The 26,724-nt window shown below is 42.4% G+C and overlaps 1 protein-coding gene across 8 annotated transcripts in view; it reads left to right on the top strand.

Moving 5' to 3' along the window:
* Positions 1-26,724, top strand: part of HIVEP2 (HIVEP zinc finger 2) — a 170,791-nt gene that overhangs the window by 129,183 nt on the left and 14,884 nt on the right. For 7 of the 8 annotated variants that reach the window (XM_039530259.1, XM_039530258.1, XM_039530261.1 and 4 more), the window contains 3 exons: positions 15,871-15,915; positions 17,919-23,513; positions 24,340-24,494. In XM_039530259.1, the coding sequence (XP_039386193.1) occupies positions 18,129-23,513; positions 24,340-24,494 (5,540 nt within the window). In that variant the 5' untranslated portion in view covers positions 15,871-15,915; positions 17,919-18,128. Of the gene's footprint in view, positions 1-15,870; positions 15,916-17,918; positions 23,514-24,339; positions 24,495-26,724 lie in introns of those variants that run through there. The other variant, XM_039530265.1, reaches the window with a different exon arrangement.

Raw genomic sequence — 26,724 nt, forward strand, 5'->3', positions numbered from 1 at the left:
ATCTTAATTTAAATGAAACAAGAACAGAAACAGTTTTCTTACTTTGTCAATTTTTTTAAACTTTCCCTTTATTTTTATTAGTTTACGTTTAGCACAGTAGTGTATTGTACTTGCTTTTTTTTTTTTTTGGTCTCTGCAGCTGCCTGATTGTGTACTTCTGATTCCAAATGAGGTGTATGGTTGACAGATGAATTAGTAACTATAGTGTTCGTAACTCTGAGGTTCTAATGTAAATGAGACTTGAGACCACTGTGTTTTCAGGATTGGCCATTCACTGGTCTATGGCATGTGATTATGTCCTCTCTAATAACTAATCCTAGTGAGTATTTGGCCTTCTATTTTCTCGCAGGTCAAGACTTCTTTAGTTCAAGTGATAGTGGGCTTGGTGCTTAAGGTCCAGGTTTTGATCCCCCCTCCTCCACTTAAAACAGTGTGGTGAAATATATTTGTAAAATGGCCATGCTCCAGTGTTTAAACGTGCCTGTGCTTGGTGAGCAAAAGGGAAGTATTGTTTCAAGTGCACAGTTATGTTTTTCTGAATCTATTTCATACCCTAATTGACTATCCATTGGGAACTTTTGATAAAGAGCTGTTGGCTATTTCCTGTGAGATGTTAAGAGTATAAATCCCCTGTATGTTTTCTATGCTGTCTTGTCACAAACTAGTTCTTCGGCCAGCCTTGCAGTGCTCTGAGTGAAAAGCAGCAACTTTAAGAACTGTGGTGGTTTTTTTATTTTTTTTCCTTTAGTATAGCTCATGTTCTCAAATTAAATTTAGAAAGAGGAAGCTGTTCTGCATAAAGGTAGGATTGTTTTTAAAACAAATAAAGTTGGTGTTAGATTTGCCCAATAGACACACAAGGTCATAGGCAGTGGGTAGTCCTGGCTATTTTTAGGCTTTGTATTTGGCTCATTTATTTATTTTATTTATATTTAGTGACACCTTCAGTGTACATTCAGTTACATTCAAATTGCTTCCTGAGTCTGTATGAAACTTGCAATTATAGGAGGAGTAGAGCTTGTCAGGTGTTGTCATTTATTATGCATTGCAAATGGCTTATTTCAAGTAGGAAGAACAAAGCTTAATAAAGACAAGCATTCTCTTAATAATTTGCCCTTTGCAACAACAGACCCTTATCTGATCACCCACGCTCATCTGGCTGCTGACGCTGTTCTTACTTCATCTGCAAGAGCTATTTTTACACCTTTTGTGTCTTTTGAGGAACCAATTGGGCATGCTGGCTTGCAGTGATTCACTATCTCCAAGTGAACAGGGTGTCCTAAAATGTTGCAAATGGGGTGGGGGTGGAGGGTGTATCTAAATAAGCAGGCTAATTAGTTCTTTTAGGTGTTCTGAGTGCTAAAACACAGCAGCAGAGTCTAATTAAAATAGAGTATGTGCTTTTTGTTGGCAACACAGCGACTCTCTCCCAAAGAATGTTTAACTAATTAGTATTTGTACAGAGTTGTGAGGATACAAAGCACTATATATGTGCTATTCCTAGTTCTGCCGCTGTGTCACTTCATGGGTCTGTGCCTCAATTTCCCTGTTCTAAAGTGGGAAGGATGATATTTACTTTCATTTGAAAAGCACTGTGAGGTCTGTGGCTCAAAAGCATTATATAAGTAAGGGGAAGATCCTAAGCTGGTGTAAATCAGCTTAACTTGACTGAGTACAATGGATGTTGCCCTAGAGTGTTCCCTAGAGACACAGAGCTATAAACAGTGCCTACTGTATACCCAGAAGCCTGGAGCTTAGATGCATGTGGGACCAGGCATTTGGGTACATTTCCAATAGACTGCTGACTGTCCAGGAGGGTGGGAGGGGTTGGGCTAGGTTATAACAGAGAGTGCTCATTTTCCTGTGCAACTGAATTCTGCGTTTCCTCTAAAAAGTGGCACTCACGTTAGTTAATAGTGCTGGTTAATGTTCTGTTTTTGTCTGATGTAGTTTAGAAATCTGCTTAACTTCAAACAGTAAAATACTGTATTTACCTGGTTTCGTACCTTGAAAGGTCTGTATATTTTTACGTAATATCTAGGATGTTTCTCTCAAATGAAGAGTACCAGTTGCAGTAGACCATGCACAACTGACTGTTATACATGCTGGCTTGCAGCAATTCATGCATCAGGATATCCTAAAATGTTGCTATGATGATATATACCAGGGGTGGCCAAACTGCACTGCCTGTGGCTCTTTTACAGTTAAAGTACGGCTCCCGGAGACCCCCACCGCATTCTCCGCCTACCAGATTTGGCGAGGGGGAGCTCGGGGCTTCTGCCCTGCTCTGGAATGGTGGGGATGGGGGCTTCTGCCAGAGATGACTGGTGCCTGCTGAGAGTGGGGGGCACAATGTAAAGGTTTGGCCACAGGTTAACTGTGTGTTGTGTGAAAAAATACTTCCCTTTGATTGACTTAAACCTGCTGCTTATTAATTTCATTTGGTGCCCCTAGTTCTTCTGTTATGAGAAGGAGTAAATAACACTTCCTTATTTACTTTCTCCACACCAGTCATGATTTTATAGACCTCAATCAGATTCCCCCTTAGTCGTCTCTTTTCTAAGTTGAAAAGTCCCCGTCTTATTAATCTCTCCTCATACAGCAGCAGCAGTTCCATATCCCTAATCATTTTTTTGCTGCCCTTTGCTGAACCTTTTCCAATTCCAATATATCTTTTTTGAGATGAGGCGACCACATCTGCACGCAGTATTCAAGGTGTGGGCGTACCATGGATTTATATAGAGGCTATATGATATTTTCTGTCTTATTATCTATCCCTTTCTTAATGGTTCCCAACATTCTGTTTGCTTTTTTGATTGCTGCTGCTCATTGAGTGGATATTTTCAGAGAACTATCCACAATGACTCCAAGATCTCTTTCTGCAGTGGAAACAGCTAATTTAGACCCCATCATTTTATATGTATAGTTGGGATTATGTTTTCCAATGTGCATTACTTTGCATTTATCAACACTGAATTTCATCTGCCATTTTGTTGCCCAGCCATCCAGTTTTATAAGATCCTTTTGAAGCTCTTCGCACATGAGAGAGAGAATGCTTCATGTCACCTCAGAGCTTTGATCCTGTCCACTGTCCCATCTCCAGCTGTGGCCATCACTTCAGAGGAAGGAGACCAAAAAAAACCCAATATACATTTGGGAGGAAAAGTAGGGGGAGTAAATTCCCTTCCTGGCCCCTGCAGGTGAACATGTAAACAACAGAAAAACTCAGTGGGAACAGGATTAGTCCCAAGTGTGCAAATAATCTTGTTTTTATAGACAGCGAGCTCAGGATTTAGTAAACAACCCTAAGATTTAAAATTAGATTGTACACAATGATTGGCATTATGTGAAAAAGTGAATGGAGGACCGGATTCTGCAAACATTTATTCACAGGTGTAGTTCATACTCATGTGATGAGTTCTGTTGAAGTTAGTAGGTCTAGTTAGATTAGTAAGGGTATGTCTACACTACGGGATTATTCCGATTTTACATAAATTGGTTTTGTAAAACAGATTGTATAAAGTCGAGTGCACGCGGCCACACTAACCACATAATTCGGCGGTGTGCGTCCATGTACCGAGACTAGTGTCGATTTCTGGAGCGTTGCACTGTGGGTAGCTATCCCATAGTTCCTGCAGTCTCCCCTGCCCATTGGAATTCTGGGTTGAGATCCCAATGCAAAAACAGTGTCGTGGGTGATTCTGGGTAAATGTCGTCACTCAATCCTTCCTCCGGGAAAGCAACGGCAGACAATCATTTCGCGCCCTTTTTCCCTGGATTGCCCTGGCAGACGCCATAGCATGGCAATCATGGAGCCCGTTTTGCCTTTTGTCACTGTCACTGTATGTGTACTGGATGCTGCTGACAGACGCGGTACTGCACTGCTACACAGCAGCATTCATTTGCCTTTGCAAGGTAGCAGAGACGGTTACCAGTCATATTGCACCGTCCGCCATGCCATTGTAAATTGGCAATGAGATGACGGTTATCAGTCGTTCTGTACCGTCTGCTGCTATCATGGGTGCTCCTGGCTGGCCTCGCTGAGGTCGGCCGGGTGCGCATAGGCAAAAATGGGAATGACTCCCCGGGTCATTACCTTCCTATGTTTTGTCTAAAAATAGAGTCAGTCCTGCCTAGAATATGGGGCAAGTTTACTAGAGAACCAGAGAGTACAGCTGCTCCGTGTCAGAGCCCCAGAGATCCCGCAGAAATGATGAGCTGCATGCCATTCTAGGGGGTGCACCTGCAACAACCCCACATGTTGCTTCCCTCCTCCCCCAAGCCTCCTGGGCTACAGTGGCAGTGTCCCCCCATTTGTGTGATGAAGTAATAAAGAATGCAGGAATAAGAAACACTGACTTTTTAGTGAGATAAAATGAGGGGGAGGAAGCCTCCAGCTGCTATGATAGTCCAGGCAGGACATTAAAGGGTGGGGGGAGAGAGGAGCCCAGCCCCTGCTGCTATGATTGTCCAGGCAGTACAGAATCTTTTCTTTAGACATGACGGGGGGGGGGGGGAGGGAGGGAGGCTGATGGAGCTCAGCCCCCAGTTGCTATGATGAGGACGGTTACCAGCCGTTCTGTACCATCTGCTGGGAATGACCAGGAGTCATTCCTATTTTTACCCAGGCGCCCCCGGCCGACCTCACCGAGGCCAGCCAGGAGCACTCACAGGATGATGACGAGGACGGCTATCAGTCCTTTTGTACTGTACCGTCTGCCACCGGGGAGGGGAGGGGAGAGGATGCTGCGGTTTAGCGCTGCAGCACCCCGTCTACCAGCAGCATGCAGTAGACATAGGGTGACATTGAAAAAAGGCGAGAAACGATTTTTTTCCCTTTTCCTTCGGGGGGGAAGGGTGTAAATTGACGACATACACCCTGAAACACCTGGGAAAATGTTTTTGACCCTTCAGGCATTTGGAGCCCAGCCAAGAATGCAAATGCTTTCCGGCGACTGCGGGGACTGTGGAATAGCTGGAGTCCTCAGTACCCCCTCCTTCCCTCCATGAGTGTCCATTTGATTCTTTGGCTTTCCGTTACGCTTCTCACGCAGCACTGTGCTGAGTCCCTGCTTTGGCCTCTGTCTATCATAGCCTGGAGATTTTTTCAAATGCTTTGTCATTTCATCTTCTGTAACGGAGCTCTGATAGAACAGTTTTGTCTCCCCATACAGTGATCAGATCCAGTATCTCCCGTGCTGGAGCTCTTTTTGGATTTGGGACTGCATCGCCACCCGTGCTGATCAGAGCTCCACACTGGGCAAACAAGAAATGAAATTCAAAAGTTTGCGGGGCTTTTCCTGTCTACCTGGCCAGTGCATCCGAGTTCAGATTGCTTTCCAGAGTGGTCACAGTGGTTCACTGTGGGATACCGCCTCGAGGCCAATACCGTCGATTTGCGGCCACACTAACCCTAATCCGACATGGCAATACCGATTTCAGCGCTACTCCTCTCGTCGGGGACGAGTACAGAAATCAGTTTAAAGAGCCCTTTATATCGATATAAAGGGCCTCATTGTGTGGATGGGTGCAGGGTTAAATCGGTTTAACGCTGCTAAATTCGGTTTAAACGCGTAGTGTAGACCGGGCCTAAGTGTTTGTAGGATCAGGCCTCAGTACTTTAGTGTGAAATGTGAATTGCTTATTTTGATACATGGAATGAGAGGAGGATTAGATGTTTTTAAATTATACAATTATCTTTGCTATGGATAATTTTTAGTTTAAAAAAATCTCACTTCCATTAAAATACAGCAATTATCTCTGTTTAAAAAAATTTAAAATGTGATTTCACTTCATATATTTCTATATATTTTTGTTCTAAAAACTATGCTATATTTCCACAAATCAATTGTAAAAAAATTTTTGGGTAAAATTTGAGAATACTCACTGTTTTACAGGAGAGAAACTTTACCAGGATACAAACATTGCTTTCCCCAATAGAAATACTGAAACTTCACCCTGGCCCAATTTGCAATGTTTTTTTTTTTGTTTTGTTTTTTGTTTTGGTGAAAATTAACAACCATTTCAGTATTTATATGAGAAATTTAGAGATATGAAAATATGTAACATTCATAAATCCATTCTGCTAACATTATCAGTCTAAACGCTTTAAGATATTGGTTGCCCTCTTTAATGTATATCAAGTGCGAGTAATTTAGAGAACGAGCATGTATTGTTTATACACTAACATTTTGGTTCTCCTTTCTTTTGACCTTCAGAATTGCCACTAAATTCATGCATTTATTTCATCTGTCACTTGAAAAGTGCGAAATTTCTCTCAGATTAATATATTTCTCTGCATTTAGGGTTGTTGTTTTTTAATTCTTTCCCTAATCTCATGTACTTGTTCCAACTCTTCCAAGTACATATAGTGGAATATTCTACATGAGTCCCTATTTTCCACAAGTTTGAGTTAGCCAATATTATTAGGATTTGTGTTGTTATAAAAATCCCACTGATGACTCATGTCTATCAAATCTGCAGTTGTTCCAACAGAACTTTTAAAAGTGCACATGGGCAATTATTGATGTTTTACCCATCAATTTTCATGCTTTAACTTATTCTCAAAGGAAATAAGTAGCCATGGGAGAAGATTAACAATTTACACAGTTCTCTCATTTAGCTGCATGTCTGCATAATCCCAGTTTTTCTGCTATGTATACAGATAGATTCAATATGTCTTTTTTGGAACATGGTCAACCAGGACCGTTAAGTGCAGTATTATCTGACAGTCTCAAATACCTCAGGGAAACTGTTCCAGAGTGGTCTGCATGGCTAGATTAGGCAATCAGATGCAAAATATTTACCTCCTCTTTTAAAAGTAATGTGATCAGAAAGATCAACGAGCTATTAATTGACTGACAAGGTTGTGTGTACTGCAGGCTATTTTGCCATCTCTCTGATAGCAGTTATTTGTTCAATTCAAGGAGAAGAACAGTGGTTAGTTTGGGAACTTTTACCAATAAAGGAAGTGTTTAAGATGAATTTGGCTCTTATGTAGGTTTTTTTTTTTTTGAGCAATCATCCTGTGGAAATAAGTCTGTGTTCAGTTGGACTCTGGCAACGTGTACGCTTTTTTTATACATATTTTCCATCCGGTAGTAATGTGTACATTATGTGTGATGCTGGGGAAGGAAATAGTGATGTACTTTGAGTGAGCAATCCTTGTCATTATAGTGAAAAGGTCAATGGTAAAGCAGGTCTGCTGTAGTATGACTTCTTAAAATACCCTCAACTTAAGTTTAAAGGGTTTTGTTTTTTTTTAGAGAGAGTGGCAGCTGTACTTTTAAAATTATATTTGTGATATTTAATTTAGCAAGAATTGTGTGTTTGGCTGCAGCTGGGCTGTGAGCATCTATAACGCAAGGCAGGATCCAATAACCACCAAAAATCTACATCTCCCTGCAACCAAGCATCTCAAGATTTAGTACAATGTGCTGTTCACTTTTTCTTTGTGAACATTCTGGAGGTGGTGGATTCGTTTATTTCCAGGTCACAGCAGTTAACTTGAAACCATTATTTGTTACAATTTAAAGCTAAATAAGGACCAGATTCTGCTCCGAGTTACACAGTGTAAATCTGGAGTTACCTCCGTGGCTTTAATGTTAATGGCTTCAGATTCACAGTAGTGTGATTTAGGGAAGAATTTGGCCCTTAACTTAAGATGCCATTGAAATAATTTGGCTCTTTCTCTAGAAGTTTTCAAATAAATCCTCATGCTTGTGTCCACAGCCCCTTAAAGTCAATGGAAAGACTTCTGTGGACTTAAATGGGCTTTGGATCAGGCCCACAGAATGGATATAAACCTCCCCTCACTGCCATGGCAATAAGTGTCAGAGGGGTAGCCGTGTTAGTCTGGATCTGTAAAAGCAGCAAAGAGTCCTGTGGCACCTTCTAGACTAACAGACGTATTGGAACGTTAGCTTTCGTGGGTGAATACCCACTTCGTCGGATGCAGCATCCGACGAAGTACGTATTCACCCACGAAAGCTCATGCTCCAATACGTCTGTTAGTCTATAAGGTGCCACAGGTCTCTTCGCTGCCATGGCAATGTGCCTGATCCCTAATTTGGAGGGATCACATCCAAGGCCTGGTCTACACTACGAGTTTAGGTCGAATTTAGCAGCATTAAATTTAATTAACCCTGCACCCATCCACACAACGAAGCCTTTTTTGTCGACATAAAGGGCTCTTAAAATCAATTTCTGTATCCTCCCCGATGAGGGGAGTAGCGCTGAAATCGACATTGCCGGTTCGAATTAGGGTTAGTGTGGACACAATTTGACGGTATTGGCCTCCAGGAGCTATCCCACAGTGCACCATTGTGACCGCTCTGGACAGCAATCTGAACTTGGATGCACTGGCCAGGTAGACAAGAAAAGCTCCGCGAACTTTTGAATTTCATTTCCTGTTTGGCCAGCGTGCAGAGCTGATCAGCACAGGTGACCATGCAGTCCCAGAATCGAAAAAGAGCTCCAGCATGGACCTTACAGGAGGTACTGGATCTGATCACTGTATGGGGAGATGAATCCGTGCTATCAGAACTCCGTTCCAAAAGACAGAATGCCAAAACATTTGAAAAAATCTCCAAGGCCATGATGGACAGAGGCCATAACAGGGACTCAACACAGTGCTGCGTGAAACTTAAGTAGCTAAGACAAGCGTACCAGAAAGTCAAAGAATCAAACGGACGTTCCGGGACATGTTGTTTCTATGCTGAGCCACAGGCAATTCTAGGGGGGGCCGCCACCACTACCCCACCTCTGTCCATGGACTCCGATGATGGGGTACTTTCAGTCGCCATGCCTGAGGATTTTGCGGACGGGGAAGATGAGGAGGAAGAGGAGGAGGACGAGGTTGAGGAGACCACACAGCACACCATTCTCCCCAACAGCCAGGATCTTTTTCTCACCCTGACTGAAATACCCTCCCAAGGCAGTATCCCGGATCATGAAGCCGTAGAAGGGAACTTTGGTGAGTGTACCTTTGTAAATATAAAACATGGTTTAAAAGCAAGTGTTTTTTAATGATTAATTTGCCCTGAGGACTTGGGATGCATTCATGGCCAGTACAGCTACTGGAAAAGTCTGTTACTGTGTCTGGGGATGGAGCGGAAATCCTCCAGAGACATCTCAATGAAGCTCTCCTGGAGGTACTTTTTCCAGAAGGTTTCTGGGGAGAGCAACCTTATTCCGTCCTCCATGGTAGGACACTTGACCACGCCATGCTAGTAGCAAGTAATCTAGTATCATTGCATGACAAAGCCTGGCAGCGTATGGTCTTGGTGTTTGCTGGCATTCAAGCAACATCCGTTCGTTATCTCTCTGTGTTATCCTCAGACTGTTTGCCTGTGGCTGAAAAGAAATCCTCCCTGCAGTTAGCCAAGCTGCGGGGAGGGGGGCGGAGAGGAGGGGGCATTGGCGCTGAGCTCTTAGCGTTTGGCTAGCAGGGATCTTCCCTGATACCAGCCACGCGGTGCGGTGGGGGGAGAGTTAAAGCGATCATCCCAGAGAAATGGATGGGGGTGGGGGGTAGTTTGGTTTCTGCTGCTGCACGTTAACACAAAACCCGCAGCCCTAAATGGACAACTCAACGGGCTTTGCTTGGTATGGGAAAGAAGGGCGCTGCTGTTATGAAGGTTGCAGAAGCTGAAAGACTGTGGCTTACCATGGCCGCCTGCAAGCCGAATTCTGTTGCCCGGCGTGTTTGATGTCTAAACACCAAAGCCGCAGGCACTCAATATAAGATGCAAAAAATGACCTTGTACTAAAATCACATGTGCTATGTAAGGTGAATAGTGTTGTTCACCGTGAAAGAGTATAACCATTGTTCTGTAAAATGTATCTTGTTAAATACTTCTCTTCCTCTTTTTTCCTCCTGCAGCTGCAAATGTTTCAAGCCTCCCTCCTCCGTCTCAAAGGCTATCTCAGATAAGGCGGCGAAAAAAACACATGCACGATGAAATGTTCTCTGAGCTTATGCAGGCCACCCTCACTGAAAGAGCTCAGCAGAAAGGGTGGAGGGACACAGTAGCACAGGACAGGAAAGCGGCCAGTGAACGTGAGGAGAGGTGGCGGCAGGAAGATCAGAGGATGCATGAAGCAATGCTGGGGCTACTGCAGGAACAAACGGACATGATGCGGCGTCTGGTGGGGTTCAGGAACGTCAGCTAGAGAGACTGCCGCTGCAGCCCCTGTTTAACTGCCCTCCCTCCTCCCCATGTTCCATAGCCGCCTCCTCACCCAGACGCCCAAGAACGGGGGGAGAGGGGTAGGCTCCAGGCACCCAACCACTCCACCCCAGTGGACAGAAGGCTGTCATTCAACAAGTTTTGAAGTGGCCTCTTCCTTCCCTCCTTCCCCACCCCACCTGGGCTACCTTGTGAGTTATCTCCCTGTTTTTATAATTAATTAATAAAGGACACATGGTTTTTAAACGACAGTGACTTTATTTCTAATCTGTGATCGAAGGGGGAAGGGCGGGAAGTAAATCCCTTCCTGCAGCCGTTTAAACAGGCCAAAGTTCCTGAAGACGTGAGCGTCATGAACCTTTCCTGGCCATCCCACGTTGATGTTGGTGAAACGTCCTTGTGATCCACCAGTGCTTGCAGCACCATTGAAAAGTACCCCTTGCGGTTTATGTACTGGCTGCCTTGGTAGCCCAGTCCCAAGATAGGGATATGGGTTCCGTCTATTGCCCTACCACAGTTAGGGAATCCCATTGCAGCAAAGCCATCCACTATGACCTGCCCATTTCCCAGAGTGACTACCCTTGATAGCAGCAGCTCCGTGATCGGGTTTGGCTACTTGCATTACAGCAACCCCCACAGCAGATTTGCCCACTCCAAATTGATTCCTGACTGACCGGTAGCTGTCTGGCGTTGCAAGCTTCCAGAGGGCTATCACCACTCGCTTGTGAACTGTGAGGGCTGCTCTTATCTTGGTATTCTTGTGGTTCAGGGCAGGGGAAAGCAAGTCACAAAGTTCCATGAAAGTGCCCTTACGCATGCAAAAGTTTCGCAGCCACTGGGAATCATCCCAGACCTGCAACACTATGCAATCCCACCAGTCTGTGCTTGTTTCACGGGCCCAGAATTGGCGTTCCATGGCATGAACCTGCCCCATTAACACCATGATGTCCACATTGCCTGGGCCCACACTTTGAGAAAAATCTCTGTCCAGGTCCTCATCACCCTCGTCACCGCACTGCCATCGCCTCCTTGCCTGGTTTTTCAGCTTCTGGTTCTGCATAAACTTCATGATAATGCGTGAGGTGTTTACAATGCTCATAACTGCTGCGGTGAGCTGAACGGGCTCCATGCTTGCCGTGATATGGCGTCTGCGTGTAAAAAGGGCGCGAAACGATTGTCTGCAGTTGCTCTCATGGAGGGAGGTGTGACTGACGACTGTAGCTATCCCACAGTTCCCGCAGTCTCCACCAATCATTTGAATTCTGGGTTGAGCTACCAATGCCTGATGTAGCAAAAACATTGTCGTGGGTGGTTCTGGGTACATGTCGTCAGCCCCATCCCCCGCCCCCCATGAAAGCAACAGGAAAAAATCGTTTCTCTCCTTTTTTCACTGTCCCCGTATGTCTACTGGATGCTGCTGGCAGATGCAGTACTGCAGCGCTACACAGCAGCATCCCCTTGCCTTGCCTTGCAGACGGCAGACGGTGCAGTATGATTGGTATCCGTCATCATCATCCCGTGGGTGCTCCTGGCCGGCCTCGGTGAGGTCGGTCGGGGACGCCTGGAAAAAAAAATGGAATGACTTCAGGTCATTGTCTCTTTAAGATCTGTGTAATGGAGATTCAGTCCTGCCTGGAATATCATGCCAGCTGGAAGCTTCTGCCTCAGGTTGCTCTCCCAGTCGGCAGCACCGCGCGGTTGCATCTACCCCAGCCTACCCCTTTCTCCCATGGCTCATGAAGCCTGGACAGTAGTAAGGAGCAGTTCAGCTATAGGCTGAGCAAGTGCAGAATGGTGGTTCACTCTACTTTCCTGTAAGCCAACCGCCCTCCCCATCCCCCTTTAATCAGCACTGACTTCAGTGCCTTAGAGGCATTTATATCTTTATACTGAAACTTCCAACAAGGGTGCATAGTGCTGCAAGTTGAGATGGATTTTCTGAAATTGACACCTGTCTACTGAGGACTAAACGGAGACCAACTTATTGTGTATATATACATATCTGTTCTCAGGTAATCTTTCTTTCAATCAGCACTGACTTCAGTGGCTTAGAGGTAAAAGGCTCTACACTGAAGTAAATAGAGGCCTCTTCATCTACTTTAATGGGATTTGGACTGTTCCCTAATCATCTGAGCCATTCAGCATCCTCTGTTTAGTCATTTGTGATATAATTCCTTGAGCACAACAAGGCTGAAATGAGCTGGGCAAAACCTAAGTAGAAACAAAATAATCAATTTTATAAATATTAACAGAAGTATACAGCTATTCAACTTTCAGCCTGAAAATTCCAAAATGTTATGCAAAATTTGAAGCAAATTTTAATAACAGCATCTAAATATATGGAACGTGCCTGTTAGAAAGTTAGATGATATGCCAATGCTGCTTTTACAAATACAAAATCTGGCCTTAGAACCCACAAATTACTATGCACACAAAATTGTATACACAAATAATTATGAATAAAATCCTGGAACCAGCATGCAGTCCTGGGATTCCAGAGAGTCTAAGTATTTCAGAGTTGGTGCTTCAATCTCTATGACCCTGATCTTGTAATTGGATCTGCTAGTGCAGTCCCCTAAACTCATGACTTTGTTGGGAATTCCCACAGGCACAAGTGTGTGCCCACACTGATCAGATTGAAAGACTGGGGTCTAAGATTCTCCCCTCTGGCAGCTGTAATTCAGGTATGTTTGTTTAATGACAAGTGTACAATCAAATATATATTTTGTTAGCATCCTCAGTAAAGCAATGTTTATTTTGTACATGCATGAAAATGCAAAAATAGTATGAAATGAGATTTTATGAAACATTGTGAAGATTAGCCCAGCTCATTTTAACTTACAAATGTTTTCAGGATTCTTAATATTTCATTGCATTTCAAAGCAACAATGCTGTGGAATGCCTCTAATGCAATGGCTAGCTTTGGAGAATGGCAACTGAATTCAGTAAAATAAGATAAAATACAGAAATCAAATTGACTATGGTGGAATTAAACAAATGAATAAATTGGGATAGTGTTTTCTAGGGTGAAAAGATAACTACAGCACTCAAAAATACTCAAATACAAGAGCTAGTAGATTAAAGAGAATATAGTTACTTCAGTTAAACTGAGCTACTTTCTTTAAATTGTATGTGCAAAAGGATCCCAGGGTGTTCCTTCAGATCTGCAGCAAAGGCACAAACATTCTTCTATTCTGAAATAATACAAAACTTTGCCAAGTGCAAGTGACGAGCACAAGTATTTGCATGCATAGCCAGAAACGTTCAAATTGTCAGGTAGGATGCCAGCGGCAAAACCATAATCAGAAGAGGCTCCTAACCCAAAAATGTTGGAAATATAAAGTAAAAAAATCTGTGATCAAGGAGGGGTAAATGTTATCACAAAGCTCAGATATCTGGGCATCTTCACTGTGTTCTTAATAAATATAGGTTGAAGACTGGAGAAACGGAATTCCCTTTGTGATTAGATTATCATCCACAGTGCATAAGACATTTGTAAACGATGGTCTTCTTTGTTTTGGTTTGGTTTTCTGTATGTGACTGTAGAGCTCATGCCATACTGACAATCCCAGAGACAGAATCCATCTGTTTATCCAGGTACAGACAATTTTACAACTTCCACAAACTGGACCCCTAATGCACTTCAGCTCTAAGGTACAGATGTGAGAAGAACAGTCTCCTTGCCCATGCAGTTCTTGAATTCATAGGCTGCTGATTAGTGCCAATTGTTGAGCCCACTTTTTCAGACCTAACTTAGCTCTGAGTTTGTCTTAATTAGTAAGGACTTCAGGTTAAGCTGTATTGTGGCATGTTGCCATAGCGACTTTTGTCTACTGGGATCTGGAATATAACCACCAAACTCATCATGGGCCACCTAAAGCCATCATATGGTAACAATATTCAATCAATAAATGGCTGTTGATGTGGGTATCATTGGCAGAGCAGAGGGAATTGGGGGAAGGGAGGTTATGCCAAAAGTGTTCTATTACTATTCACTGCCAGGAGTCAAATCCTGAGGTAGATCTTCACTTATGATCAGATCCTCAGTTGCAGACCATACTCAGCCCAAAGATGGCCTTTGTGCTCTGTTACTTCTGAGGCTGGTTGGCAGAAACTAGAGAAACCTGATGACTCTGCCAATGCCCCCTGCATAAATACAAGGGTGCTGAAGCAGCCAATACAGCAGTTCTATGCTAAGTATCGCCCTATGGAGTAAAAATTCTCCAGGGGCCAGATACAGTAGTTTTAGTGCAGCTTTATGCTGTCAGAGCAGCACACAGAAATACGCCTTAATACTGAGCAGGGTCTAACTTACTCCGGAGTCAGTAAGAGTTTTTCTGTGTCAGGAACTCAGGAAGTACATAAACTTCCAATTTGTTCATTTACAAGGATTATAATTTGAACTACAAGCTGGGAAGCACTGAGAACTGTGATTTACCAAATTTTATTTTAATGCTTTCCAGTACAGCCACTTAATAACTTGCTCTAGTTATGACATTTCAGGTGCTCCATAGTCAAATGAATATTTGTGCCTTGTATATAGCAGAACAGGGGCATCCTTGAAAAAGGAGTAAGAGGGAATAATGCTCCCGTAAAAGTGCTAAATTCTTGATTTGACAAAAATACAGTTCCCAGTTTCTCGTTAATCTTTTCATGATCGACATTTTCAATACTGTAAAATGAAATGAGATGATTGTGCACTAATGTGGTTTGATGGCTTGGCTATATTTCCACATTATGATAGGAAAACCTGGGCTTGGTCCACTTCCAGAGAGGACCTTACAATGCAAGGCAAATGATGCGCTCTACTTATCTTGCAGTACAGTTTCTGATCATTGTAGGTGGGCTCATCTCAATAATTCCAGTGGGAGCAAAGTCCTGCCAAAGGTATTAAAGAAAACATGTGTCATTATTATCTGTTCTTTAGCTTGAAATATTGGTAGTTTCTGCATGTTAGGTAATATACTTCTCTATGCGGAGCAGTATAAATAAGGTATTTGTCATAGAAGTCTTGCTGATTTGTCTTGGCACATCAGTGCTCACCATGGAAGTTGAGGCGAAGGGATTGCACATGAAAATAGGAAAAGTAGGTTTCAAAAATATGTTAGTAAAGTACTAGGCCTTTCCATTTAGTTTAGTAACACATAGTTTAAAGTATCAAAAACAAATTAACTGTGCTAGCAGTGGTCATATTTAAAAGTTGTTGCTAAGGTGTGTCTAGAATTGTTTCTCTGATAAAAATGAAAAGAGATTTTTTTTTCTGAGAACCATGCTAGCCGAACTAGACTACAGATAATCCTCCTAATTAGACTATATGCTAGTTTTAGAGCATGGGTGAAAGAATTTTTTAAATTATTCTGAGAATAATATGGATCTCAGAATAACTTGGATTTTTAACATGGGTCTCCCTATCTACATCGGAAAATTTCTTAAAACTGTGCTAACATTCTTTATTAAAATACAGTTGTTGCTATCATGGTTCCAGCCACAGTCTGGACACTGAGAGTTATCAGGCTCAGGCCTCCAACTCTCCAGGGGAAGCTTCTCGCTCATGACTAGGGGATGGCCAAGTGGATCTGTCAGGCACTGCTTTACACGATAGGAAGTTACCATATTTCTCTGTCCAGTGCCAGTTATATATTTCAAGACTTTCTCCTAACTGCATTTGTTTCTTTCACAGGAATATTCAAGACAGTCATGCGTATTAGATGTCTAGAAGATGCAGGTAACATTTTTATTATGGAAAACAAAATTACATCTCTTCCTATCCTGTCCCCACTTTCCCGCTCTTTGCCAATTTTTTTTCAACTCAAGTGCAGTGCTTCAGCCATAGAAATATAATACATTCCATTAGCTTCTTCCCTTCATCTTCCATCTGGTGTGGAATCCTGACTCCCTTTTTCCTTAGCCCTGTTTCATCCTGGAAATATACTATGTTCTGATAATATGCCAGCAGAGATCGTGCATTTTTCTTCCAATTCAAGCACTCTGCTTGGATGCATAAATCAGGCCCCTGAGCTTTACTTATTTACAAACAGAACTGTGGAAACCAATTGTACTTAAGCGTATCAAGTGCTGAAACCTGGTTAGATAACATGCAGTTCTAAATTACTTTTAAATATGACATGCTTAAGTGTCATAAATTTAGTTTTTAAACTACTGTTGTCATCAATAATTCTTCTTTAGAAATGTACTCTGACTAAAAGGTTACACTGTAGTGTTTTAGCTTAGATTTTAAATGCTTTTTAAAAAAAAAATATGTAACGTATTTATTTACTGTCGACTGTTTAAAAATAATGCAAAAGGCAGTAATCTACATTTTCTTGCACAAGGCAATTATGTGATCTAGTGATGAGAGCAGGTTCCTGAGAGTTAGGACTCATCTCATAAAGACCACGAGGAGTCCCGTGGCACCTTAAAGACTAACTGATTATTTGGGGCATAAGTTTTCATGGATTAAAAAACCCACTTTTTCAGATACATGGAGTGAAAATTATAGATACAGGCATAAATATATATTGGCACATGAAGAGAAGGGAGTTACCTTACAAATAGAGAACCAGTGTTGAAGGCCAATTTAGTCAGGGTGGATGTAGTCCACTCCCAATAATTGATGAGGAGGTGTCAATACCAAGAGAGGGAAAATTGCTTTTGTAGTGAGCCAGCCACTCCCAGTCCCTATTCAAGCCCAAATTGATGGTGTTACGTTTGCAAATGAATTGTAGCTCAGCAGTTTCTCTTTGAAGTCTGTTTTTGAAGTTTTGTTGTTGAAACATGGCTACTTTAAAATCTGTTATTGAGTGTCCAGGGAGACAGAAGTGTTCTACTGACTTTTGTATGTTACCATTCTTGATGTCTGCTTTGTGCCCATTTATCTTTTTACGTAGAGCAGGGGTCGGCAACCTTTCAGAAGTGGTGTGCCAAGTCTTCATTTATTCACTCTAATTTAAGGTTTCGCTTGCCAGTAATACATCTTAACGTTTTTAGAAGGTCTCTTTCTATAAGTCTATAATATATAACTAAACTACTGTTGTCTATAAAGTAAATAAGGTTTTTAAAATGTTTAAGAAGCTTCACTTAAAATTAAATTAAAATGCAGAACCCCCCAGACTGGTGGCCAGGACCCAGGCAGTGTGAGTGCCACTGAAAATCAGCTCGCGCCAGCTTTGGCACCCGTGCCACCGGTTGCCTACCCCTGACGTAGAGAGTCTCATAAAGGACTCATTTTCAAAACTGCATGGTAATTCTGGGGGTCTCAATTTTTGGGTTTCCATCTTGAGCCATCTTAAAGGGGCCTGATTGGAAAAAATTAGGTGTTCAGAACTTTCTGAAAATCAAGCCAATTTCAAAAAGTTTAATAATTGGACACCCCAAAAAGAGGCACCTAAAGTTATTTATCATTTTTAAAAACTTAAGTCCTGGTTTCTAGTCCTACTTCTTTCACTGACTTGGTATGTGACCTTCAGTTGTCTTCTTAACCTGGTCATTCTCTGTCCACACATTCTGTTCTTGCTCCTGACCCTGGGGTTTTGTGAAGCTTAATTAATGTTAGTAAAGTTCCTTAATAAGCTTGGAAGACAAGTACAATACAAATGCAAATTACTACACTATTCTTACATTTTTGTATTCATCGCTCTTCCTTTTGAGAATTGTGAAACAAATTAAATTGCTCATGTGGTGATTACCCACTTGTATTAATCTGCATGTTTTTATTTTCTTCTCTTACAGGTAACTGCATTGTTGTGGAAGGGCTGAAAAGGACTTTGCTATAGTAGATCAACAAATCTCTCTCTGGATCATTCTGCATCTCAACACTTACAGTGGAAAATGTTTAAATGCCATACCAACTCCTTGCAAATGCATGAGAAACTGTTTGGGAAAGTTCCTGCCATGAACAGAATTGTATGATCATTATATTAGCATACACACTCAAATCTAATGCCTATAGACTACTGTGTGGAAAGTTCAAAAGAGAAAGAGAAGTCAGTGAACTTGCAAAGGCTCTGGAAAAATGGGAGTGTCAAAACTTTAAAAAGCACAGCATTGGACACACTCCATGTGTCTGCACAGCTTTCAAGTGAACTAGCACTTAAGACCTTGTGTAACAAAATGGACTCTGGGGATACAGCTATAGGGCAAAAAGCTACCTCAAGGTCTGGAGAAACTGCTAAAGTACCAACTAGATGGAGGCAAGAACATTCAGCTGTTATTAAGATGAGCACGTTTGGCAATCAAGAAATACAGAGGCAACCAGAAACAGATCATGAGCAAATTGGAAACACGGCATCAGCACAACATTTTAGTTCTGGGAAACTCGGCTCATCCAGTGAAGTTGGGCAGCAAGTCACAGAGAAGCAATATCCACAGCATCGACCAAGTCCCTACTCATGTCAACATTCACTTTCTTTTCCCCAGCATTCATTGCCACAAGGGTTCTTGCACAACATAAAGCCACATCAGAGCTTGGAAGGCCACACATGGCAGTTTCCTGGCCACTTGCAATCAGTTGCCTCAGAGGACATATTTCCTTTTCACTTGCACGGCCACAGTGGAGGTTTCTCTAGAAAGAAGATTTCAAGTTTGAACCCTGCTTATAGCCAATATTCTCAGAAATCGATAGAACAATCAGAAGATGCTCACAAGAAAGAGCACAAACCCAAAAAGCCCGGCAAATATATTTGTCCTTACTGTAGCAGGGCTTGTGCCAAACCTAGTGTGCTTAAAAAACATATTAGGTCCCACACTGGGGAACGGCCATATCCTTGTGTTCCTTGTGGTTTCTCTTTTAAGACCAAGAGCAATTTATACAAGCACAGGAAATCACATGCCCATGCAATTAAAGCAGGATTGGTACCTTTCACAGAGTCAGCGGTATCTAAATTGGACCTAGATGCCAGTTTTATTGATGTGGAAGCAGAAATACATTCAGATGGTGAGCAGAGCACAGACACAGATGATGAGACCTCATTGCTTGTGGAAAGTTCTGACAAACTGAGCCCAGTCCCACAGATGCCACTGGACATTGCTAGCAGAAGTAACTTTCACTCGTCCATAGATGAATCATTGGGAGGCCCAATGAAAGTGCCCATTTTGATTATCCCTAAAAGTGGGATTCAGTTACCCAGTGAGAGTTCACAGTACATTGGATCTGACATGTTACAAAACCCATCCTTAAGTACGAAGTCTGATGACTCTCATACAGTTAAACAGCGACTTGCACTAAGACTGTCGGAGAAAAAAGGGCAAGACTCTGAGCAGTCACTAAATCTTTTGAGCCCACATAGCAAAGGAAGCACTGATTCTGGTTACTTTTCCCGCTCAGAAAGTGCAGAGCAACAAATAAGCCCTCCAAATACTAATGCAAAGTCTTATGAAGAAATAATCTTTGGGAAATTCTATCGGATTAGTCAAAGGACAGCACTAACAGTAGCAACAGCCAATCAGGAACACAATTTAATGGGTAAAAAGGGCAGAGTGGAGCAGCCACTACCTCTGATGAACACCAGATTAGACATCAAGATGCTTGAAGAACATATTTCTCATCTAACTCCAAATAAAGACACACTCATTGATCCCAGTAAACTGAGCACTATTACATCTACCCAACTCTTCAGTAGTAGCAATACAGAGTCCAAACAATCCCAGACTACAACATCATCCATCAAAAATGAACTGAACCTTTACCCATTAAGTCAGCAGGGTGACACACCTGGATTTTTAGAGCCTCCAGTAGATGCTTCTCCACTTATTAGAAGTAACTCCATGCCAACATCTTCTGCAACCAATTTAAGTGTCCCCTCATCTTTGAGAGGAAGCCATTCCTTTGATGAGAGAATGACGGGTTCAGATGATGTATTTTATCCTGGGACAGTAGGAATATCCCATCAGAGGATGTTAAGAAGACAAGCTGCCTTTGAGCTGCCCTCAGTGCAGGAGGGGCACTCAGATCCAGACTACCATGGGAGAACAGGAAAAAATATCCTTGTTGCTTCCAGCAGGTCAACTGGTGGTGAAAAAGGGTCATCCTTGAAGGAGAAGAAATTGATAGCAGGGGAGAGAACCTTCTATGACTATGATGCTTGTGGAAAGCACTACAGAAAATGGGAAGAATTTGAAACTCAAAAGCTGAACTACCGAGACTTGCCATGCTCGGGCGGGATAAAACAAGGAGGGGAGTACTTTGATTCATTTGGACAATCACAGCCAGTGCCGTCTGTATACGGAACCACATTTGAAAACAGAAAACGCAGAAAAGAGAAAAGTGTTGGGGATGAAGAGGATGTTCCCATGCTATGCAGCAGTGGTACTGGCACCTCAGTGGGGATGCTGCCTTCAGATTTTGATCCCAAACCCCAAATTCAGGAAGGGCCAAGAAGCGCATGGGATAATGCTGCCCATTGTCACGCAGAGCGTTTTGAAATCTGTAGACCTCACTTGCAGTCTGGAAGCCTATCAGCTTCATTAGAAGAGTCACCTTTAGCTGCAGAACAAGAAAAGACAGCAGAGTCACTGAACAGAAAACCCCCTGGAAATGTCATCTCTGTCATTCAGCATACAAACTCATTGAGCAGGCCAAACTCATTTGAAAGGTCTGAATCTACAGAACATATTGCTTGCCTGCAGGATAAAACCTACTCACTGTCTGAAACCTGTGAGAGTGAGATTTCTGAGTCCCCAATGAGCCCAGAGCGGGCTCAGCAAACAGAAAATGCTGATAGTGTGAATAAACTGTCTCCATCCCAACAGCCACAGCCATACCATATGCAGCCCAGACTGGTTCGCCAGCATAACATTCAAGTACCTGAGATCCGTGTTACAGAGGAACCAGATAAACCTGAGAAAGATAAAGAAGTTCAGACTAAAGAGCAGGAAAGACCTGCTGAAGAATTCCAGTGGCCGCAAAGAAGTGAAACTCTTTCTCAACTCCCAGCAGAAAAATTACCACCCAAAAAGAAACGCTTACGGCTTGCTGACATGGAGCACTCCTCTGGAGAGTCCAGCTTTGAATCCACCGGCACAAGCCTCTCTCGCAGCCCTAGCCAAGAAAGTAATTTGTCCCATAGTTCAAGTTTTTCAATGTCCTTTGAAAGGGAAGAAAATACCAAGTTCATCATGCCTTCCAAACAGGATGAGTTTGGAAAACAGTCCGAGTTTTTAACTGTTCCAGCTGGTGCTTACTCACTTTCTGTCCCTGGGCATCACCATCAGAAGGAAATGAGACGTTGCTCGTCTGAACAGATGCCTTGTCCGCATGCTGCTGAAATCCCAGAGATACGAAGTAAATCCTTTGATTATGGGAATCTGTCTCATGCTTCAGCAGCTGGGGCACCTTCTGCAGGATTATCTCCATCACGAGAAAGGAAGAAATGCTTTCTGGTCCGTCAGGCTTCTTTTAGTGGATTCCCAGAGATTCCCCAGACTGATCAAAGTGTGGAACAAAGTATAAAGCAAGAGCAGGTGGAACACATACACGCTGGTCTTCGCTCTTCCCAAGTTGCTTGGCATCATTCTCCCACCTCTGTGCTTCAGCCCATTCAGGCAGATGACTCTGGAAAGCAGGCTGTTGGTTCTGGTGCACAGCTTGCCCAGCAACACGCCATCCTTGCAGACAATCAGGACATTTTAAGGAACCCCTTGATTCAACAAGCACCTTATATTTCAAACAAATATCCAGCAGAGCAACAGCACCTATTTGCACATCAAGAAAAGGTTCCGTTTCCCCCTATTCCCAATGCCTTGTTTCAGTTTCCATATCCTGCTGTCAGTATGGTTCCCTTACCAGCTCAGCAACCTGTCTTATGGCAGTCATGTGCAGAACCTTTACAGAGAAACTTGCCACATCATTTTGTACAGCAGTTACAAAAAGCGTATGTCAAACAACCTTTCCAAACAGAAATTCATCCTAGTTATCACCTGGAGCACGCTCAAGAGCATATTGGAAAGAAACCGGCTGAATACATGCATGCGAAAGAGCAAACATACCCACGTTACTCAGGAACATCTGGGCAGTATTCGAAAAATGCTAAGTACCTGCCAGACCCTAGTATTAAGTCAGCAGACACCTCCTCTGATCAGCATCTACAGACAGGTTTTGACTCCCCGAATGATGGATCTGTACAGCCTTTACCAGGAACAGTTGTTCCTGTCAGGATTCAGACCCATGTGCCATCTTATGGTAGTGTCATGTATACAAGCATTTCCCAGATCCTTGCACAGAACAACAGCCCTGCTATTGTCATTTGCAAAGTGGATGAGACAGTTTCTCAAAGAACATTATCAACAAGTGCAGCCATGCAAGGACTAGGATTTAACATAGCCCAGCTATTAGGCCAGAATGGTGGGTTAGAAAAATATCCTTTGTGGAAAGTACCACAGACTTTACCACTTGACTTGGAATCCTCAATCCCATTGTGTCTGACATCCAGTTCTGACACTGCCTCTACCCTGGGAGGAAGCAAACGAATGCTTTCACCAGCAAGCAGCTTGGAACTCTTTATGGAGACTAAGCAGCAGAAAAGGGTCAAAGAAGAAAAAATGTATGGACAGATTGTTGAGGAGCTAAGTGCAGTAGAGTTGACTAATTCAGATATAAAGAAGGATTTTCCCAGACCACAAAAGCCTCAGCTAGTTAGGCAGAGCTGTGCAACTGAGCCAAAGGAAAGTGTGCCGTCCATGTCATCCTCTTCACCATCATCGTCCTCATCATCTCAAGACTTCCCTTCTGCCAGCATACCAACAGCTGACCCTTTTCTGAGCAGGGAAAAGCTTTCCAGTTTTGATTCAGCATCTCCAGGGCACAAGTCGAGTGGCCCTTCTGAAGGAAGAGAGTCACCAGAAGAATTGGATGTGGATGAAACAGCATCAGATATGAGCATGAGCCCACAGAGGTCTTCACTGCCATCAGGAGAAATTCAGACAGAAGAACAACTGCGACAGCAGAAATTGCCTCCTGGTATGTTGGTCCAGATGGCATCCAATCCAAATGGGAAAGCAGCACGCTCAACCATCCTCCTAACAGATGGAGCAGATTTTCAGCAGATCTTTCAGTTCCCTAGTCTACGCACTACTACTACTGTGAGCTGGTGTTTCTTAAACTATACCAAGCCCAGTTACATTCAACAAGCAACCCTCAAATCTTCAGTTTATGCTTCATGGTGCATTAGTTCATGTAACCCAAACCCATCAGGGTTAAATACGAAGACTACTCTAGCACTTCTAAGGTCCAAGCAGAAAAACACCCCGGAAATTTATTCTTTGGCTGCTATGCATAGACCTGGAGCTGGTAAAGTGACCTCATCAAGTGCATGGAAACAGTTTGCTCAGGTAAACAATAAGTTAAAAAAACCCTTTCATCTAGACATCACACCAAACCAAAAATTGAAATAAATTATGATGCATAAATCAACGTAAGGATAATGAAAAGCTGATATTTGACAGTTGCAATTCTCAATAATAAGTACAAATTGTATCTATTACAGCTTTTCTAATGTTTTGAACAGAAAATGCATCATCCCTGAAAGATTAAATAAAGGTTCAAAGCAAATATGTCCTGTTTAAGCCTATATGATTGTCCTATGTACCTCTTTGTCACTTTTAAAACTATCCACATTGGAAAATCAAAAGGTACAACATACTCTGGGAGAGCATTCTAGGGCCATGGCTCTTGACCCCTGTTCTTCCCCTGCGTGCTCTGACAGCTGATTCAGAGTATGATTTCGGTGACAATGGAAGACAATAGAAGAGCAGGACATTTGAGGGCCTTATTTCACATGGGTCATTTAGTTTTTACTCCAGCCTTTTTCTAGTAACAAATATTGACATTAATGGGAGTTACCTGAATAAAGACTGAATAGCAACTGAATAAGGACCTCCAGATTTGGTCCCAAGTGATCAGCATACCACAGCCATGATTGGCCAGCATGATGTGGTGATGCTTTTGCTGTATCACCAGATAACGCTCCTTTAAAATGTGCCTGTTCTGCTCCTCCCCCATCTCTCACAGATGTAAAGAGCCAAATTAATTGGCTTCATGGAATTGCATCCAAACTCAGAGCTGAATTCAGCCCAGAATGTTTAAACTATTTGAAATGAAGTGTGCATTTATTCTGTGTTCCAGACTGTAATAACACTCATTGACTTTGTTCCACAGATGAAACACGAACCATTCTTCTTGTTTGGCAGCAAACTTGAAAAGAAAGTAGTGGGGAATATTATAAAAGAAAGAGTAAAAGGAGAAAGTCACGGAGATAAAGACATTGCATCCAAACAGACTGAGCCAGTACGAATTAAAATCTTTGAAGGAGGGTAAGAAAATGCAGCTGGAAATATCATATATAGCCTGTCATTTCAGGGTAAACAGATTTGAACTTGAACATAGATGAATTAGGGAAATTAACAGCCTTCTGGGCTCATGCCATGTTTTGTAGCTCCCCGTTCATCTCCTGTTTATATGTCAGTCATGCAACAAGATAGTAGGAAACACAGTAAAGCCTGTGTACTTACTTCCAGCTCTGCTTTGCCATTAGCCAGGGGTGCTGGAACAGTTTGTATAGTGGGGGTGCTGAGAGCCATTGAACCAAACTGTAAACCCTGTATATGATGGAAACCACTTCAAGCCAGGGGGTGCGGCAGCATCCCCAACACCTCTAGTTCCAGCACCTATGCCATTAGTACAACTATACTTTCTATATACATAGAAAGCATTACTGAATTATTGTCGTTTCTCTTATTTGGGGCAAAAAAGAGGATGGATGGCTAATATTTTGATTTCTAGGCAATCTTCTTGTGTTCATTGGACTCCTGGTAGACACCTTTCTGTTATTAAATGCTGTATTGTACACCAGCCTTAACAAAGAAGCTATGCATTGTTATTCTTATTCCTGGTTTAGTTTTTTCCTGAATGTTGACTTTCAGGTACAAAATTTTGGTTGGTAATAAAATCCGTGGTATCCATGTTTAGACGTAAGAACAATCAAATTAAAAACAAAGTTTAATCTGCTGCTGTTCAATTGATTCAAAACAAATACATAGCAAATAGCTGAGGAAAAAACCGACCTAATAGTCCGTTGACGTAGTTTTTAGGCATATCTAGCTTGTTATGATCAGCATATTAATGGATTGTCCGTTACAGTGTATTCTCAGTACATGCATAAGAATTGTATTTGTATTATGAAAATCTGAAATGATGGTGTTTGTATGTTGGTAGTGGTGAATGTCCAGGTATCCAGCTGGGTGGTTCTTTTCATACATGTCAGGCCCAAGGGCTCTCCTTACCCTGCAGCAGTGTCTCAGAATAACTAACCAGTCAGGACAGGGTCACAAGGCGTTCAGCAATCCATTTTGTCTTCTGTCATTTTTCAACATTTTCAGCATCCCTCTCATTAAAAGGCTTGTGGATGTGTGGGGGCAGTCTCAATCAAATAAACTTTGATATTTCTCTATAACCTGTAGCAAAAAGGTGGCATACCCTGCATCTCTCTTCGAAGACTGAGAATGTCATCTCTGAGATTGTTCCAGGGCCTGACAACCCAGGAATCCCTGATCCTGGGTGTTCCCTGTGGTAGTGCGTTGTGCTACTAACCAAAAACCAGTAAACTGGCTACAAAAGAGACTTTTCAGTGACCCAAATTCAGAGGTGAGTCTAAGTTTACAAGACATATAAAGTGCTGTTAATTAGACTCTCACTCACTTACAAGTGTGTATCTCACACACCTGCCTTTACATATCATCTCTGAATTTGGATCACCCATCCTAAGGGATTCTAAATTGATGTAATCTGTATGCTAGTGGTCAGAAGAGTATAGCTCAGTAAGAAAAGCAACTAACAGGAGGCTCTGAAAGATGTTCGTTTAAGCTGGCTACCCTATATTGTACCTGAAACTTTTTGCACCTTTGTCAGGAAACTTGATGTGTTAATTACACCATCTTAGACTTCCTTACATACTGATAAGGTCTAAGGGAATATGAGCATAAATGTGTCTAAGTGACTGTAAAGGGATATAACTTACATCATTTTACATATCACCTATGAATTTGTCCTGATATAGATCAGGTATCTTGAGACAGTTGTAGTATGGAAGAAAGAAGTTAGGTGCCTCGCTGTGTACATTGATTGCTGGGCTTTAATAATCTATGTAGACAGGCTGTATGTCTCTCTAGTTATGGGGTTTCCCCAACAGAGATCTCTTATCTGCGTAGCGACAGTGTGAAGGATGGTGATTCTGTTCTGTTAATGCATCTTCCTTATAGATCCATTTCAGAAGGGTATCATTTTACCTAACAGTGGCATTGTTTGCAGAAGGGTAGATTCATTCCTTTCACTAGCTTGTGGTGGTGGGTTTTTTTTTAAACAAATCTAATATTTTCTGCATGTCATCACTTAGCATTAGTTCATCATTATTTTTAAGAGATTCATCGTTTTGTCTGTCTTTTGTTTTATTTGATCCACAGAAGGTAGTATGAAATAAGAGCAATTCTTTTGTGCAGGCTTAGTCTTTGCACTTTGCCTATGCAGGTTTCCTCACAGTTGTCATTC

Source organism: Mauremys reevesii, linkage group 3, assembly GCF_016161935.1.
Source record: "Mauremys reevesii isolate NIE-2019 linkage group 3, ASM1616193v1, whole genome shotgun sequence".
NCBI lineage: Eukaryota > Metazoa > Chordata > Testudines > Geoemydidae > Mauremys > Mauremys reevesii.